General features: G+C 36.8%; 2 protein-coding genes across 2 annotated transcripts in view; both read left to right on the forward strand.

Moving 5' to 3' along the window:
• stam (signal transducing adaptor molecule) overlaps positions 1–4,882 on the forward strand; it is an 18,176-nt gene extending 13,294 nt beyond the window's left edge. The window contains exons 12-14 of the mRNA XM_015398294.1: positions 624–777; positions 1,307–1,428; positions 2,103–4,882. Coding sequence (XP_015253780.1) covers positions 624–777; positions 1,307–1,428; positions 2,103–2,334 — 508 coding nt within the window. The 3' untranslated portion in view covers positions 2,335–4,882. The remainder of the gene's footprint in view (positions 1–623; positions 778–1,306; positions 1,429–2,102) is intronic.
• A 787-nt stretch (positions 4,883–5,669) lies between these two features.
• LOC107099958 (transmembrane protein 236-like) lies at positions 5,670–12,436 on the forward strand. The gene is made up of 4 exons (XM_015398291.1): positions 5,670–5,923; positions 8,637–8,709; positions 10,794–10,917; positions 11,106–12,436. The coding sequence occupies exons 1-4, from the start codon at positions 5,670–5,672 to the stop codon at positions 11,729–11,731; spliced, it is 1,077 nt and encodes a 358-aa protein (XP_015253777.1). The 3' UTR covers positions 11,732–12,436.
• The last annotated feature ends 6,090 nt before the right edge of the window (positions 12,437–18,526 follow it).

Raw genomic sequence — 18,526 nt, forward strand, 5'->3', positions numbered from 1 at the left:
GCAGCGCACCAAAGGGCGCACTGCACATTTTGAGGGGAAAAAAAGACGTTTAAGTGCGCCTTATAGTCGTGAAAATACGGTATTACTTTTTAAACCCCCGCCTACCCATCATCTGCCATTTATCCATTAGGGTCAATGGGGGCTGATGCCTATCTCCAACAGTCTTTGAGTAAAAAACACACTGCAAAAATGCTTTAGAAATGAGTAAACATTTCTCAAAATTAGTATATTTACCCTTAATTTGAGTCAGTAAATAAGATGATAATGAGTATTTTCACTCTTAAAAAGATAGATATTATGCACTTGAAATAATAAACTTCAGTTGATTTTTTTCTTTCTTATTATTTCAAATGTAAATTGTCTTTTTCCATTGGCAAAATGTCTCATTTACCTTTTCATTTCAAGAAAATGCTTTTTGCAGTGTGGGGTACACCCTGAATAGGTTGCCAATCCAACACAGATCATCCTTTCTAAAATATCTGCAAACTGTAAATAGATAAAGAATGTAACATTTCCTTAAATAATTAAGAGTGACTGTTTGAAGCTAAACATTGAGTGCAGTAGCTGCTTGAATACTTGCTCAGAGGTTTCCAAACTTTTAATCTTTTGGTGTGCGTCACTAGGAAGCACTCTGAGCTGTCAGAGCTAAATGTGAAGGTGATGGAGGCATTGTCTCTCTACGCAAAGCTGATGAATGAAGATCCAGTATATGCCATGTATGCCAAGCTGCAGAGCCAGCAGTACTACATGCAACAGCCTGCTAATGCAGCGCAGCAGGTACAGTTCATGTTTGGACTTTGATGTGTTTGGAAATATGGTTGTTTGTTTTTAAGTGCTGTAAATATGTTTGAGTTTTTCTCTCTGCTTGCAATATGTCAGTCTACATAACTTGTGCTGAAATTAAAACGATGGAATCTTTTTTTTTTTAATTCCAAACAAGTAATGATAACTGTCAACCTCTAACTCAATTCACAGTGAATTTTGCTTCTTTTGTTAGTATATTGCAATGCGATTTACTTTTTTTGTGTGAGTGTGTGCTCCTGTCACCATCAAATAGAGAACAGTTTGTACCAAAGTGGGGGCATTACTTCCTGTTTAGTTAACGGTTGTTTTTTGAGTTATAGTGCAAACTGAGTTAAGGTTAGGATAAGGTATGCACTGATCATGATTAGGTTTAAAGTTATTATCATGGTTGGGATACACAAAGGGTTGAAAATGATGAAAATTCATGGCAGCCAATGGAAGTCTACTCATGGTCCTCACTACATATGGCAAGACTAGAATGCGTTTATGTGTTTGTCTTCAGGTCTACCCCGGTCAGCCTGTGTCAGGCTCTTACTCCATGAGCAGTACTGGGGTGCAAGGATATACGGTCCCTGTGGAGCAACTTCCAGCTGGTGCTCACATTCCTGGTCAGCCAGCTCCAAGGTTAGTTGCTGAAACATAAATCTATTTCTTGACATACCATAGCATATTAGCTTAATCTAAAATACATTTTATCAGTCTCCTTCAAATGATTTTAGATTCCTAAACTTTGCTTCTTGCCCTTTGCCTTATTGTGCTTATTTTTGCTAGATCCTAAATGGACAAAATCTTTTGTTTCTTGTCTATATTCCTGTTGAATTTAAACCTCTTCAGAATAATCAAGGAATTTTAAATTAGAATGACTAGAATACCACTAACCTGATTGATCAACTTTTCTTGCTGGGGGGTGTAATATTCCCAATGGCTACAAACACTAACACAGGGGGAAGGTGCAGTTTGGAGGAGACACAACATTATCAGATTAAATGTAAATGCATTTGATAAGCTAAATGGACCATGAGAATAACACAATTCTTATTATTCTGGTCGTTCTGCAAATTATAATCCTTTTGTTGAAGCCAGTAGTACAATGCACATAATAGACCAATAAATCATAGATGTATTCATTAGCTTGGTCATTTAAAGCCCAAGATGTGCAAAGCAAAATATAAAAAAGTTAACATTCTGTTACAGTTTTGTAATTTGATCCTCTTATGTGGTGAAATTAAATAAAAAGTAGGATAGGCTGAATATCCAACTCCATGCTTATGTTTTCTCATTCCTTACTCTCAACACAGCGATGTCCACATGTACATGGGCCAGCCACCGGTTTACTCTGCAGCCCCTGGCACTATGGCTCCAGCAGATGTTCAGTCCTACCCAAATCCAGCAAGCACGGCAGGCCCTGCACCATGCTCAGCACCTGCCAGCATGTCGCAGACGGCAAACTACAGCAACCCATCCGGCACAAGCTTAGCACCTCCCTCAGACGTCCATCAGGCTCCTTACTCTGAGAAAGCCCTGCTATAGGGCCTTCTTACAGATAGGACAAACAACATATGGTTAATCCATTGTAAGAAATAGTTCATTGTTGTTCCCATTAAAGAGCAACAACAGTTTTAAAAAAATGTAACATCAGGCAAACACTGGCATTTGGTGCACCTTGTGTTTTATTTGGTGAATCCATATGTGAAAATCCATTTAATATCATATTTGCACATTCTTAACTACTCAGATGTTGGAACAATTTTGGTTCGACAGATTTGTGTTTTTGTCATGATTTGTGTCTAAGCTCCTAATCTAAATCTGGCCACAAAAAACTTACACTTCAAATATGAAAAAAATATTACATTTACATATTTAACAATTGTTAGTTTCTTTAGATTTTTTTCAAAAACTATATAGACGTTTTAAAACGGTCTTCTAGAAATTTATAAACAGAGAACAATAGAAATTTTTGTGCACATTTTATTTTTAATTTAAACATTTCTTACTATGTGTGCATATAAAAATTTGATCAGATTCAGTAATTCAGCTGAAAAGAAGAAAATTACATTGAATCTACAGTATATACACAGAAGAAGAGGCTTTTGAGCATTTATATCTGTATTTTGAAGATTATGGCTTACAGCTAATTAGAAAATAAGACTTTGGTCATTAAAAAAATATAGCTAAAACCTAATTCAAAATGAAATGTAAAGTAAAGCATTTTTAAACATATTTCGCCTTGATTTTAGCTGTGATTCACACGTTTAGCCATTAGACCATCCTTGTTGAGACTGCTAAAAAATGCCTTAGTTGTAGAAATGTTCTTTGTGTTTATGTACGTCATTGGATAGCCAAAATCTACTATTTCTTTCTTCTAGGGGCATTATTTAATATTCTTTTTGATGAAACAAAGTCTGAGTTTAAGTTTAGCTGAAAGCCGTAATTATCAAAATTACTGAATAAATGAACGCTTCAAATATATTACTGGGATGCTCCTATAAATAATTATTAGAACTTGTCTCAAATTTTTCTTTAAAAATGTCCGGTTCTTAGAAACAAAAACATTTTACCAAGTAACCAAGTGTAACTGTAGCTATATCAGTGCAATTAAATTAAGGTAATTCAAATGATGCGTGATATCCATAGCTGTTTCATGTTGCTATTTAAAGGCCTACCTCTGAGGTCTTTAAAACACTAAGATTGAAGACTTTGTTGTGCCACAATAAGCTCCTCCACTACAACTAGTTACAGTCATGTTTTTCTTTTTTGCTATTTCTTTATTTAAAGCAAAACACTAAACTGAAAATATTGTTCTCCTCTCAATATTTTACAAGTGTCATCAACTTTTACTGAAACCTGAAGCCTCTTTGATTTTCTGTAGGGAAAAGAAACAAAAGGAGCAGAAGCATGCACCTGACACATGTATATACTGTACTGAAGTAACCCCCTCGAGGTTGGATATATGTTGGTTCAGTTCTTGTTGTTTTCTCTAAAACTGATTTCTGGTTTCCACATAGCCCTGGTGAATGAAAGACCTATAACTATCCCTACATGCCTGATTTCCCTTCTGACACAAATAGTTCTGTATCCTTTTTTAAGGGGATACCAGCCACCTTACCTCTTTCAGGGCTGTGCCAACAAGTATGCACCTCTGATGTGGTTACAAGGGGAAAGCTCTGAGCCCCATAGATTTTTTGTTTTACTTTTATTTTAAAGCATCTCTATTGCTATTGATTTTTTTTTATTGTAGTACATTCTAATTTATGATTAATTATTGCTATATTTTTGATGAAGTATTGCAGGATGTATGTATTCAAGAAAAGAGTTGGATGTGTGATATTCTGCCCAACTACAATGTATATTTCAGATAAAACCTTGAAATTTGTATTTTATTGTACTGTAGGTTTAATGGTTACATTAGTACTGACTGAACTTGAGCCCCAGAGGTGTCTGTCATTTCTTAGACTTGTGTTAACACTGAGGGAAGTTTTATTTTATAAAGAGGCATTAGTTTAAGATGATGTTTAGTTTGCTATCTCTCACCCAACATGAAATTATGCATTTAGTGTATTAATCCTAAATAATTTATATGGCTTCTACATGTAGCAAGTCTTTGAGAAGGATTCAGTGTTTGAAAAATTTGACTTATGAAATAAATATGTCTGTGTATTTTATTAAATCATGCTTTTTGAAGGAAATTTGAAGTACAAATGCTAAACTAAACTCTAGAATTGGGAAAAGGTTTCAGTACTACGGTGAAAAACTTCTCATTTAGCTTTCTCTTTGTTATAGGTCGAGCCTTGCTACTTGCCAACTAAAGAATGCAAGGCAAATTTTACTTTAGGCTTAGTACTTAGACTTTGTTTAATGATAATTTAATTTAAATGTAGTTGAGATAAAATAAGTTAGTTATTATTTTTGTTGCCTTTAGTTTAATGGAAGAGAATCTACTCTGTTAAACCTTGCAGTTTTCTGTATATTGTCATCATCTAAATGGAGCATCTTATTGCACCGCAGCGTTGGGCTGCAACTCTGATGTAACTTTTTTTTTTCTTGTACAGGATTGAAATGCTGCCTGTGTTTTTTTTTTTTTGTTTTGTTTTGTTTTTTTTTTATCCAAGGTTCTCATAAAGGTTCTGTCCAAAGTTGTACTCTGCTGTTTCTATGTTTTAACCATGCCTAATAATTGGTATTCACAATAAAGCCAGGCCAAGTGTATAGAGTAAGTTGTGTGGCTTTATTTGCGTTGATATTTAAACCACAGAGGGACTGGGGCTTTGAAATAATGACATCATGAAGGAAATCCTTGGTTGAAGTTTTGATATATGTTGCCTACTAACACCACCTGCATTTTAGAAATGAATCTAACTTTAAATATTTGAGTTTCTTTCATTTTGTTCAACTACTCTTTTTTTTTTTTTTTTTTTTCCCCCCCAACAGTAAGAACTACCTATCCTTTGCCACTAGATGGAGACTTGTTTTTAGGTGCTGACATAAATGCATGTGAAAGACAAAGCTTATTTTAGGAAATATTTTAATTCTGTTGTACAAAAAAGAAAATTCAAAACTATCATTTATTTATGTTAGTCTGTTGCAATTTGCTTGCTTTCAGTATAACTATCCTTTTTATAGGATCTTTGTATAATTTAGGCACTGGCTATTTTCTCTGCCAAGTTATAGAATGAATATTGCTTCTGTCTCAGTAGGTATAAAAACATAAGTTTGAATTGCTCAGTCGATTGGCAGTAAAACTATGCAGTCTTTAGTGCAGAGTAAGCAATGTCCAGAGTTCAACAGCCCCACAGACTCATTCTGAAGCAGATGATTGTCAAAGTCTTTAGCTCCAGTTTTAAAGCAGTCGCCAGTGTTCAGGAACCATGCCCTCAGGCAAGACGGTCAAGCTCATTGTGTACGAGCTGCTGCAATATGCAGCTCTCATCATCCCTATCTTTGTAATCATGGAGAGATTTGCTAGCCTAATAAGCGATATGGCAGGTGAAAGTGTGACCTCTTACTGGCTTGTGGTTGCAGTCTCTATGGCCTATGTGACCTCTGGGACCCTACTGGTGTGGGTTCCTCTAAAATACGTGACCCTTAAGAAGCGGAGATTCATCTCAGAGATTACAGAATGGTGAGTTATACACAAATCTTAACACTTGAAAAATGATTTAGAAAAAGGTCAGAATTAAGATGCTATATAAAGAATGATGTGAAAGTAAAATTTGAATTTGATTTAGTTTTTGCATATTAAAAAAAGAAAATACAACAGCATACATTTGTTTTTGAACCCCTTTTATCTGATGTTCTTATATAAAATCTGGTGGTACCAATGCCTTCTGAAGTCTCGTAATTTGTAAATTCAGTTGAGCTAAGTAGGATATAAGAGATATCTGTTATAATGCACATACACCTGTTAGGAATTATAGTTTTTTTTCTAGTTTTTCTTTTTTTCAACTTTATTAGATAGACAAATGCCACCTTAAAGTGGTGGAGGGTTCTCAGTGCTTGGAAGATACCAGAGGTTATGTTATCATGGGCTTAAATGCCCCTAGTGGGGTCACCCAAGCCAAACAGGCTATGGGTGATGGATCAGACAAAAAGAACTTCACAAAGCCCTAATGATGACCAAGAACAGCTGAGACCCTACCCTGGAGCTCAGGCAAGTCTGAAGGAGCCACACAAGGTCATCCGCCAGTTGATCCACCACCTGCACGGGAATGAAGCAGAGGCCACAGTGACCTGATTTACGGACACTTAAGCTGGCTCTGGGGATGTGAAATGTCACCTTGCTGGAGGAGGAAGGAGCCAGAGCTTGTGCAGGAGGTGGAGTGATTCTGGCTAGAAATGGGTTCACCTCCATGCAAAGACTGGCCTCTGGAGCTAGCTCCTTCAGAGAGGCTAGGAACCCTGCTACTCTGGAGTGGCCTGCGGGGAGAAGGGGAGGGCTGGGGTAGGTCGGCTTGTCCCTCCTCAGGCGCCAGGACACCCTTGGCCGTAGGTCAATGATTGAATTCGTAGTTGAATTTCCATGTGTTGGACACTTGGGCGAAGTGAAGGGCAGAACTTTCCACCGGAACCCCACCTGGTGCGATAGATTCCCTGGCTGAAGAGGAAACTGAACATACTCAGCAGGCCAATATGAGTAGTGAGGGTATGCCGGGAACATATCTCACAACCCTCCCTCAGGGACATATTCAACTCCCTTCTCTGGTAGTGTTTCTCTTTGATTCTGGGGAAGTCTGGGGACATGGAGTCTGAGAGGACCATTTTCTTGCCTCTGTTTTCAATGTGGCCACTCTTTGTTCTGTCCATAAGGTCTGGGATTATACCTGCATTGAGGGATGCTTTCAAGCTGAAGATTGAGTCTTAATTAGCCTGGTTGTCTTGTGGGACTCCTGAGGCAGGAAACAGATACTGTTTGCAGAGGCAAAAACTGTGGCCTGGGAAGTGTTTGGAAAGACCATGGAGAAATACTATTGGCTAGCCCCAAAGCGGTCCTGGCAAACCATTTGGTGCCTCTGGAGGGGGAAACAGTGCTTTGCTAAAAATGTTTTTAGTGGGACATGTAACTACTGAAACTTGACCAAGTAAATTGTTGGACAGTGGAAGAAATACTTTGAGAATCTCCTTAACCCGGCTGACATGCCTTCCATGCCTGAAGCAGAAATTGAGTGCTCAGGTTGGACTTGTTCATCACCCAGGGCAAACTCACCAATGTGGTCAGAAAACTCAATTGTGGAAAAATTTCAGGGATGGATAAGATCCACTCTGAATACATTAGGTCTCTGAATGTTGCTGGGCAGTCGTAGCTGACATTGCTCTACAACATTGCTTCATGGTCAGGGGACAGTGCTCCTGGACTGGTGAACTGGGGTAGTGGTTTCCCTGTATAAGAAGTGGGACTGGAGGGTCTGTTCCAACTATAGAGGGGTCACACTTCTTAGCCTCCTGGGAAAGTCCTGGAGAGTAGAATCCAGGTAATTGTCCAACCAGATTAGCCAGCAGGTGGGTCTGGATCCGGACCGGGGTCCACTAATCGGTGACCTCTGCTGTAAAGGCTATCTCTCTCAGCTGGCATTGGAATGCCTCAGACTTTGAGCAAAGGGGGAGGGTGTGCCTGGGGAGAGGAAAGTCTAGGAGTCTCTGCTTCATCAGCAGCCTGGCCCTAGATAGGCGGAAGATGATGAGTAAATGTATTGGACATACACCATAATCTCAGGACTTGGAAATACAGCAGACCCCCTAAATGCTTAAAAAGGAAGACATAAATAAATACTTACCGTTTTTGATTCTAGAAAAAAAGTTTTTATTTAGGTGTAAAACTTACCAAAAATCTATTAATATACAAGGTTTTTGTTTTCATTTACTGATTTTGGGGGAAAATATTAACTTTCCAAAGCATGCACAGACAGACATAGCTGTCATACAGACCCAGGGTTAGTTTACTGAACAATATCTTATCACCAAATGAGAAGTTTCCAATTTATTATCCCTAAATGGGCAAAAGTAAATCATAACTGTCGTCCTCCAAAACTCCAAAAATATGCAGTGAATTATCTGGACTACATCCATTCATCTGTGGTCAGTATTGCATACATTTAGCATTTATTTACCATATTGCCCATAAAAAAAAAAGTAAAACCCAAGTGGTCAGAAGGTAAAACACAGCCTTCGTTACCCTACAAAAAAACTGAAGGTACAGATTCTTGTATGTTGAATGTACTTATGTTTATCAAAACCGAGAACTTTCTTACTCTGATAATGACCAGAATGCAGTACATAAATGAAATAAGAATCATATTATTTCAATAACCCTAACAAGATTAATTGTATTCACTTTCCAGGAGACCGACTGCACTGGCCTATCTCCTTCTGTCAACACTGCCATGTTTTGGAATCTTAATAGCGAGCTCTAAGGTAATGCCATCAAGACTGATCTCTGCTGTGTCAGAGATGTACCTGTTAAAGTTTTGTTCTGTCATGCTCCAGTTGGGTTCCTGAATAGGATAATGTTTTCTCCTAATAGGCCGTTCAGGGTGCAAACCCACAGGACAATTTCTCTTTATAAAAAAAAATAATAATAATCTTGTGGCGCTGTAATGACTCATAGCAGTTTATGATCAATATGGCACAATGACATCTGTTCTCTCCTCACATTGGCATGATTTACTCTACTGCTACTAAACAATTTGTTTTTACAGTTTTTTTTTGCAAAGTGATTTTATTCATGAATTTCTAAATTGTTAAAGTCTTGAGTACAATAAAAATACAATCTCAGTAATAAAAATATAGGTCTTTTTCAGTGTCCTGGCAGAGAAGGATAGAAGCTCATTGCATGACAGTCCACGGCAGCCATGGTGCTCTATCCCCATTGTGTTAACAACCTATTTTATTTCTGTGATTAAACTGAATCCCTGTACCAGCACAATGGCCCATTAGTAAGTTTAAACGCACTAAGCACAATGGATCCCCTGATGTGTATTCCACCTTTAAAATGTTACAAGTAATTATAGCTGTTGGCTTAATGTGGACTGATACTGATTTGCACCTGAAATCTATACAATAGGAACTGAGAATGGATTTAGATTTCACTCTTAAATGCAGATATACTTGTTTTTCTTGTCTTGGTATCAAACAGGACTTTGGCACTGTTACAGCTACAAACAAGGTTGTGAATGTCACGAGACAGTGCAGTCTATGTTAGATACTCAGTAACGGATAGTAAAGAAACTGGTTTTTTATTAACCCAAACTTTAATAGCACACTGTGATGGATAAACAAAGAAGACAAAAAATGGTCATTACCAACAATTTTCTTTGTTATATTGATCTCAGACTGTAAAAACCCCATCATATTTAAGTGTACTGGCATGCAAGCGTTTTTTGTACATCATAGTTGTTCTCAACCTTAGTTAAAGTTTGGTCAACAGCTTATCTGTAATGATGGTGTAGCTGACTCTAATAAAACCTAGAATTGAAACACTCGTCCTACCAAGCCTGTAAAAAAGATATAATGAGAAGTTTTAGTTTAACTTCTTTTTCCACCCTTGTGATTTTCAACTTTTTAGTTCTACTGAGTTAACCCCTTGACTGCCCTGGTTACAAATACTTAGAGGAATTGACTGATTTCTTAACTGCAACAATTTGCACTACCAAGAGAGTGTCTCCAATTTGTTTCCACACTATGTCCAAAAATCAATACTACATTAGACAAATACAAATTTCTCATAAGGCATATGGACAGATAAATATCCTGCTAACTACCAGACATAGTGGTGATTTGATCTAATTAAATCATCCATTAATTTTGCTCTTCACCAAGAGATTCTACAGTGTCTCTCTTGGCCTGATCAAAGGATTGGCTTAAATTAGGTTATGAACAGGACAAACACTTTGTAACACAAAATGTTACTGCCACTCTCTTTTTACCACCTACTGTATATATCTGGATGCAAACTATACACTCCATGCACCTTTTCATCCTTTGTGCAGCTTTGTGCACCTTCTGTTTGTTTATAAGAGCCAATGTCACAAATGAGTTTCTCAACTGTGAGATCATTAAAATTCTATTCTATTCGGTTGTAGATTTACCAAGGGCTCATCAACGTCCACACCACAACCTGATTTAAATACTTTGATAAAACCTTGGAATAATTGGTTGAAAGCAAATTTCTGCAAACTTCAATAACATCTTACAGAGTTTTTTAAAGTGGCCAAAATGTCTGCTTCCACAAGTGATATGGGGTTAAACTCATCAAGAGGGCATTTTACTTCTGCTTTATTTGGCTTTAAAAACAGCTTAGTAAATGTTATTTTCAACATTACTTTAAACAAATCAGAAAACCAGAGTCTGATTAAAGATTAATTGCTTTACATTTAAATCTGCTCCAGCAGAATTCAATAAAGACATGAAAATGTTTTTCTTTAGTGAAATCACCTCTGAAAAATGCTGAGCAATTCCGATGAAAACCATGTCAATTACCTGCTGTCATTAAACTACAGGTCCAGCTGGACAAAGGACAAAAGCTTGATAATTTCACAGAGCTGCCTGTTTCCTTGGTTCTCTTCTCCATGATTTGTGTGGATATCATAGAGAGGATACGACCTTACAGGCTCTTAGGTAAAGGTAAGGTCTAAACTTGGAAGATGATCTTTTTATGTATTTAAATCTATTGACTGTTTTCAGATCAAAAATAGTATGCTTTGTACCACTTGTTAAAACATTGAAAATTGCAAACTTACCACTGAATGTAAATTTAACATAAATTAAGTATGTTTGGGTTGTTGCATAAAATTATGTCTTATCTTTTGCAGCTAACATCATTGATTTAGACTTTGACACATCAAGGCCTGTTCTGACCCATCTAAAACAGGTGACCAGTGTTTCAGGCCAGCTGCCAGCGGATGAAGGCCAGAATGGTGTGATCCCAGATCAGGCACACACCAGAAATGGCAGCACAATCAACAGGAGGCTGGATGTTACAGAGTCTCCTTACAGCACGCGGCCAACCACTGCCTACCTATACTCTTCTACTCCACGTCCTGTGTCTTACTCAGGTCCTCTAAGCTTCCTTTGGAAGAAAGATGGAAGGTCAGAGGTGTTTGTGGAGAGTTTCTTGTTCTGGCTGGACACTGTGGAGATGGTACGAGTTGCGGGGGAGCCCTTAGTTTTCCACTCAGCTTGGGTGTTTCCAATCTACATCCTGGCTTTCCTTTCATCTCTCCGGATGGTCATTTCTCCACACAGCTCCTTGCTGTCATTTGCTGGAGTTATACTGCAGGATTTTCCTTTCTTCATCCTTCGGGTTGCACTGATTGCAGTGTTTGGTTTTGTAACCCCTGTTTTTTATCCTCTCAAAAATGTTTTAGTCAGTTTATCTTATATCTACTTCACATGGATGACCAAGCTAAAGATATTTAAAAGGCCAACCATGTTCTAAAGAAGAGCAATGAAGGGACCCTTTTATTTGTGGATGTTTGGTGTTAAAGAGCAGCACCAGAGAGTCCTAGTGAAATGCTGTTTCTGCACTTACTGTAGTTCTCTAAAGATGTGTATAACTGTTTAAATGGAGTGTTTATACTTAAATGATGTATCAAAAACATGTTCTGCTTTTCTATAAAACTATTCCATTCTTTGAGAGAGTACTAATACCCCTTTTCATATTTGGTTACATTGAATCAAATCCTATCAAGCCTAAATCAAAAGTCTAGACTGAAAATATGACAATTCTTCTAAAATATTAGGTTATTGGGTTCAGGTCACATATGGGGGTGCTGTACTTTTCCAAAACAATGACTGTTTTGTATGTAGTCTATTGACTTCCATTTAGGCGCCATCTAACCGAAGCACCTTCCTTTATGTGCTTGTTGTGTTCCCTGTGTCCTGTGGTAAACTAGGAACATAACTTAGTGCTTTTAAATTAGCTTTGAATTTCTTCACAACTAAATCTTCAGTCAGGTTAAAAAAGCTGTTCTTGGTGGTTATTATAGTTCACTTAAGTTCTCTAACAAATCTCAGAGGCCTCTGTGCTTTTGGTGAGCTAAATCCCTACTGAAGGCATTTGGTTCCGCAGCAGTGGTGGCTGGCCAATAGAGGGCGCTATGGCGCTGCCCCACCCACCCAATGACTTTGACATAAAAAAAAAGAAAACACTGACATTAAATTATAAAATTACATTTTTTAAAAATATATTGATATGCATTTTTTAGATGTGCAAGATAAACATTTAATCTTTAATGACGAGTAAAGTTCTTTTCATTTTTTAAAATGTATGTACAATAAGCAAACCTGTACATGAAATGATGTTTTGTTTTTATAAATTGTTTTTATAATGTTTTTTGTTGTTGGCATTCATAAAAATACACTGGTTTGAAAACTTAGTATATGTTTGATTGTTTTTTTTTTTGTTTGTTTTTTTGGTATAGGTCTATTTTGAATTTATAGCTCCCCCCTGCAGAAAATCATGCACATTTTTCACAAATGTACTACTTGCATCTGTTAACACACAAAAAGAGTATTACAATGTTTTCAAAAATGCATTTGTATGGGTTTAGAATAACCACTATGTGAATGTTATTTAACGCAATACAAACTAAATAAGTGCGGGTGCCTCAAAGGCCCTCTTTGCTTAAAATGGCTAAAACCCTCTGAGGAATATTTATGGTGAAAAACAATTAAAATTCAAAAAGCATATTGATATATATCAGTCTGATTTGAATGAGTAGTGTACATGATTTCTAAGGTTAATAAAGCATAAAAACTAAACCAAAACAAGAGTAAATATATCCCTTTCAAAATAAGATTCCAAAAAAAATATTGCAGCTGAATAATGAGGAGGTGAGATAAGTCTAACACAGTGACATTTAGTTGAAATCACAAAAACTTAGGACTAACAAAGGATAAGAAGTCCTGAACCATGGGTGGTAGGAGGAAAACGAATCAAGGTTTTAATTCAACAAACCAGCGGAAAAAATTATTTAACAATGCACAAAACAATGAAAAAAGTATTTAAACGCTTAAAGATTCCTACGGTACTTGTCTATATATTTATTTATGTCTTAGGATTTTGTTTCTTTTTGGATGTTGTGTTTTTTTTTTGTCTCAGTGCATACCTCTCGGTGACAACAGAGTCATTTTACCTCTTTATTTAGGACATATTAAAAAGAATAACACACACTATTCAGATTGTGTTTGTTCCTGTTATAGATAAGCTTCAACACGCAATAGAAAAGAAATCTTAATGCATGTTAACAAGCACATCTGGCAGACTTTTTCCAACATAAATAGAGGAAATAATAAACAAATTCCCATGAAATTTAGGGTGAATATTGTTTCAAGACCTGACATATGATGTGAGGCATAATCAGCAATGAGGTTGCAGCTAACAGTGTAGAATCCAATCTGGTTGGCTTACATCTTCGAGCATAAAAACTACCGGTAAAAGGAACTTCCCCCAGTATCCCTATAGCCATAATCTTCCTGCTTCTCCATAATTCATGTTGTAATCTGCAAGAAGGCATTAGTGCAGCATGAGCTTAACAGAATGGCTGTTTTGTAGTGCAGCTTGGTTGTGTGATGGAGAACACATTTTCACATTGCAGACTGAATGCTTAAGATGGACAGCAGAAAACAAAGCACTGTGAACAAACCTTGCTTAATGAGACACTCCCTACTCATTAAAAGGTTCTATTTTACTTATTTGTCAATATCAAATAAAGCTTTCATATACTCTTTTCGGAGTTTTGCATTAACCCCCTCCTTTCAAGTAATGCTAAGCTTATATAATAATAACCTTTCTTTTGTGAAGCATTTTTGTCAAAATATTTTTACAATATTTTGTTTATGCATTTTAGCACAAGTAGGGAAAGTAAAATAGGTTTCAAAACATAATTTCTTGAACTCGCTCTCACTGTCCTTGTGCTGCATGAACCACATTGACTCTTTTAAGAAACAAATAAAGACATTTTTACGTAAATAGGCTTTTTTTTTTCTTCCAAAGTTTATTCATGCTTTACAATGTGGTACAATATAAAGACATAAAAAAAGTTATATAGATAACAATGTACCTTTAACATATAAACATAATTGGGCTAGAACCAACCCCAATATACCTACATATATACTCACATACAGAATACAAAAAACAAAACAAACAAAAAATAAATAATAAAATAAGTAAATAATAAAAAAAATAAATAGTAATAATAATAATAAAATAAATAAATACAAAAAGGGATCAAGTCAGGTGAGAATAATGAGAAGTGGAAAGAAACTGATACATCAAAAGACAAATAATTAAAGTGAAAAGAACCACATTATTAAAACCATGTTATTTATTTATTTTTTTTCCCTTCCTCTCATGTAAATAGGCTTTTAACGGGACTGTATATGCATTTATAGTGGGCTTGTAGTCTTGTTTTTATTATTGTGAAACACTTTCTGATTATAAATTTAACCTACATACTGATTTAGAAGACCATAGTAACTCATCCAAATTTACACATATCAAGAGGTTTAAAAAAACAGAGTTGTAACAACCAAGGGTGGAAAAAAACATTGTCTTGCAAACTTACACTATGAGTAGCCTGATATAATGACGAAAAAAAATCTAAGACTTTGAATAGCAGCAAAAACAGCAGTCTATTTCAGTATTGGACTATTGTCATGTCTTTCAAACTAGCTCAACCTAAATTTGGACGAATAGATGTAAAGATTTTTTTAATCTTGTCATCATTTTGTATTTACTGTATAGTGTATTTTGACAATGACTGGGCTATTATACCACATTAATATTTTTTTTTACAAGCAAGTTTTTCCTAAAATATCCCATACCATACTACCTGCACCACTTTTTTTCAAGGTAATGTGTAAATTAAGCTTTTTTTGCCCACACCTATGCCAGTTGTCATATAGATGATGGAAGTTTATTATGGTTTCCAACTTCCCTGTTTAATACTACCCAGTGAGATCAATCAAGTCAATCAATCAATAATAGACATCTTACCTACAACATTAAACAATTCGATTGACATCTCATTAGAATACTTTGAAGATTAAGATGATATTATGACAAAATAATAAAAAGTTCAAGCTGCCCAGTTGCAGGTCACTGTTAAAGGCTAAGTGCTTTTGCCATTTCCTGTCTGCTGCAGATCCAGAGCGTTGAAGGCCATAGAATGAAACTAAAAGAGAGGTCCACATCGTCCCAGTTCTAAAATCATTACACTGGCTCTTGTATATCAGAGAATAGACTTTAAAATAGTTTCTCTCAGCAGGAATACATTGCAGATTGATATCAGTGTATCAACTACCCAGACCTCGAGCCTGTATGGCTCTAATCTACTTTGCATACCAAGAATCAAAACCAAACGTGGAGCAGCAGCATTTAGTTCTCATGCTCCTCTAATCTGGGAAAAAAACTATAAGAAAACCAACATAGTGCTGAAACCTTCCATTGCATTAAATTCAGATTAATGCCTATTTGTTAGGCCTTTGACTGTGCTATCTACAGTATTTAAATAAATAGTTCGACGTTCTTTCTTTTGATAATACTATTTGCATTTTTTTCAAATCTTGTAATATACTGTTCCCCATGTTTTCCCTCTCATATACAGCACTTTGAATTGTCTTGCTACTTAAATATGCTATATAAATGTACTTATTTGTTGTTTAAAAAAAAAACTTACATTGTGATACCATAATAAACCTTACCCTCTTGCTACTGCAAGATATTGTTATCTGGAAGCTTGTGGTTTCCTAGTTTAACTTTGTTTTTAATTGCTTTCATTCAGAAAAGGCTCTTTTACTGCACTTGCAGCTTTAATTTTTGTTTATCTGGAAAATGTTCAACTTTTATTCAGTTTGTCAATAAGTAACGCATTACTTTTTGCACCTTTAATAGAATATGCAACAAAAAATTAAGATTAATCAAATGGGAACAAAAGCAGATTTTGGAGTGGACAAAGGAACAGTAAGGAGGAAAATGAGATAGAAGAACAAAATAAAGACAGAACAGATACTGTAGTGTGATAAGAAAGGAGGGAGAGAGAGATGAGAGATAGGAGGCTGCTGAGCAAGACAGGAGGCTTTGTAAATCTGACAGACTAGAGGCGCATTTAAATTCAGGCTGTGTTTCTCCTGCGCTAGCGAATGTTACCCAGCTCTAGCATGGCAACAGAGAAAGGCAGTAATTTAGCTGCAGCAGCTCAACAAACATGCACAGACAGCTGCAACGGAATCGCTACGAGTGACTCAGGTAAGCTGAAATGCCCCTGAAGAGACAGTAACCCCATGGTGAAGGAAAAAGCATGCACAGTAAGAAGGAGAGATAGTGGATGAGAAAGAGGAGGAGCTACATGACTGGAGTCTTTAAGGGGAGAAAAAAAGGAGGACTGAGGAGCACTGAACCTGAAACTGTCTGACTCTGGACACCTATAGTGGGCTTAAGAGAGAGGGATCAAGACATGGAGTGATAGATGGGATCTGACTAGACTAATGTGACGCTGAGAGACTCAGAAAACAGAAACCATAGAAAATTATATTCAGTTTCAGCAGAAGACTGTTCTCGTTGTTTAAACTGGAGTGCAGGCTGAAGGATTCTCAACAGGGGAGGCTGAGAGACTGAAAGAGGAAAGGGGGAATGGAAGGGCAAATATGGAGAGCGACAGATGAACCACCTGTTCTTTTAAAGATGAGGTGAGCATATTCACACCAAGCTGCTCTTCAGACTGACTCATGCTACATTGGTGGTGGATATCTAAATGTCTTCCTACAGGATCACCTGGAACTGGTCTAAAAAGAGGAAGCAGACACTGAACTCCCCAGGTGACACCCCCTCGCCACACTCCCACCACCCTTTAAACAACTTGTGGACTTCCTAGTATGGAGACTTCATCATCCATGGAATCCCTGATGAGCTTCTCTTAACAGGCCAAGAGGGTTCAATTAGTGAACTGGTCATTAAGCGACCCACCCCCTGGAGGCTTACAGTAACAGGCCTGCCCCCTCCTCTCCCTAAAACTTGATATCTTGATGCATTGCTGTGGGCTGGGACACTGGCGGAGAGTGCAGTCCACCTATGTAAGTGGCAGCATCACCTGCAGGATCCATACGCACTCTTTTGATCGCATGGCAACAGCGTAGTCTTGCGGGTAAAGGGGAGTGTATACAGAGGGGGAGACAGCAGTGTATTTACTAACACATGTGCATTCAGGCATCTTGTTTATCTGCTGTATGTTAGCATGCTCAATTACACATGCTATGAGTTTGGAGTTGTGACTCCTGATCATGTTATTTTTCTATTCTCAGCAGAGCTTAGGTCTGTTTTGAGCAACAAAAAAAAACATTTCAAAATGATTGCCCCTTATGTGCTGATAAGCTATAAATAAATGAGCCAATATGTTCTGCTTATTTCAGGCAGCTGATTGAAATGCTGCCTTCTTGTTTAGCTCTGATCCTCGGTGATGATGTGAAGGGTCTGCATGGTTAATTACAAACTGAAAACCTGACCTTACAAGCATCATGTGTATTTAGATTTAAGGCACTGAGTGCCTTTTTGAGCAAGAATATTCAAAATATTTCCATTTTTCAAACAGGGAGCCAGTGCTATGATATGAAAACTTTATCATCCATTTTCTTGGTTTGGTTAGCTGAGTAGAATTTGCCTGATCAAAAAGCATGGAACAGATTTCCTTCTTTTTGTATCCTAGCAATGGTTTACAGTTTTTTATGGAAAATTCAATACTAAACCTTTTATTTATACTAAAATCAAACTCTAAGGTGTATCAAAATGCCTAGCTTTTAGTCTTATTGCATCTAGTTGCTTCTTGATTTCTAAAACTGCATTTTTGGAGGAAAAGACAACAGCTTTATTCCTTTTTTGTATAATTTTAACGCAACCTCTCATTCATACTAGGACAGATGCTTAGTGTGTGACCATAAATTTTGTATTGAGCCAGAACCATAAAATTGTCTGCATACACATTGCAAGATATGTTGTAACAAGTCATGATATGAGCTTGGGGGAATTAATAAATAAATATACCCTGAGATCAAAGCTTTGCGGAGCTCTATTTGGGATCTTTGCTAATTTGTATTAATCATTTGTCAATTTGTAAAACTGACAACCTGATTTCATATAACAGTATGAAGCAGTTTCTTAATTAAGGGTGTTTGATGCAGAAAAAGATGAACAAGTGTAGGTTTAACATAGCCTGACGTAGTCCGACCCAATTCT

Source organism: Cyprinodon variegatus, unplaced genomic scaffold, assembly GCF_000732505.1.
Source record: "Cyprinodon variegatus isolate N-32 unplaced genomic scaffold, C_variegatus-1.0 Scaffold924, whole genome shotgun sequence".
NCBI lineage: Eukaryota > Metazoa > Chordata > Actinopteri > Cyprinodontiformes > Cyprinodontidae > Cyprinodon > Cyprinodon variegatus.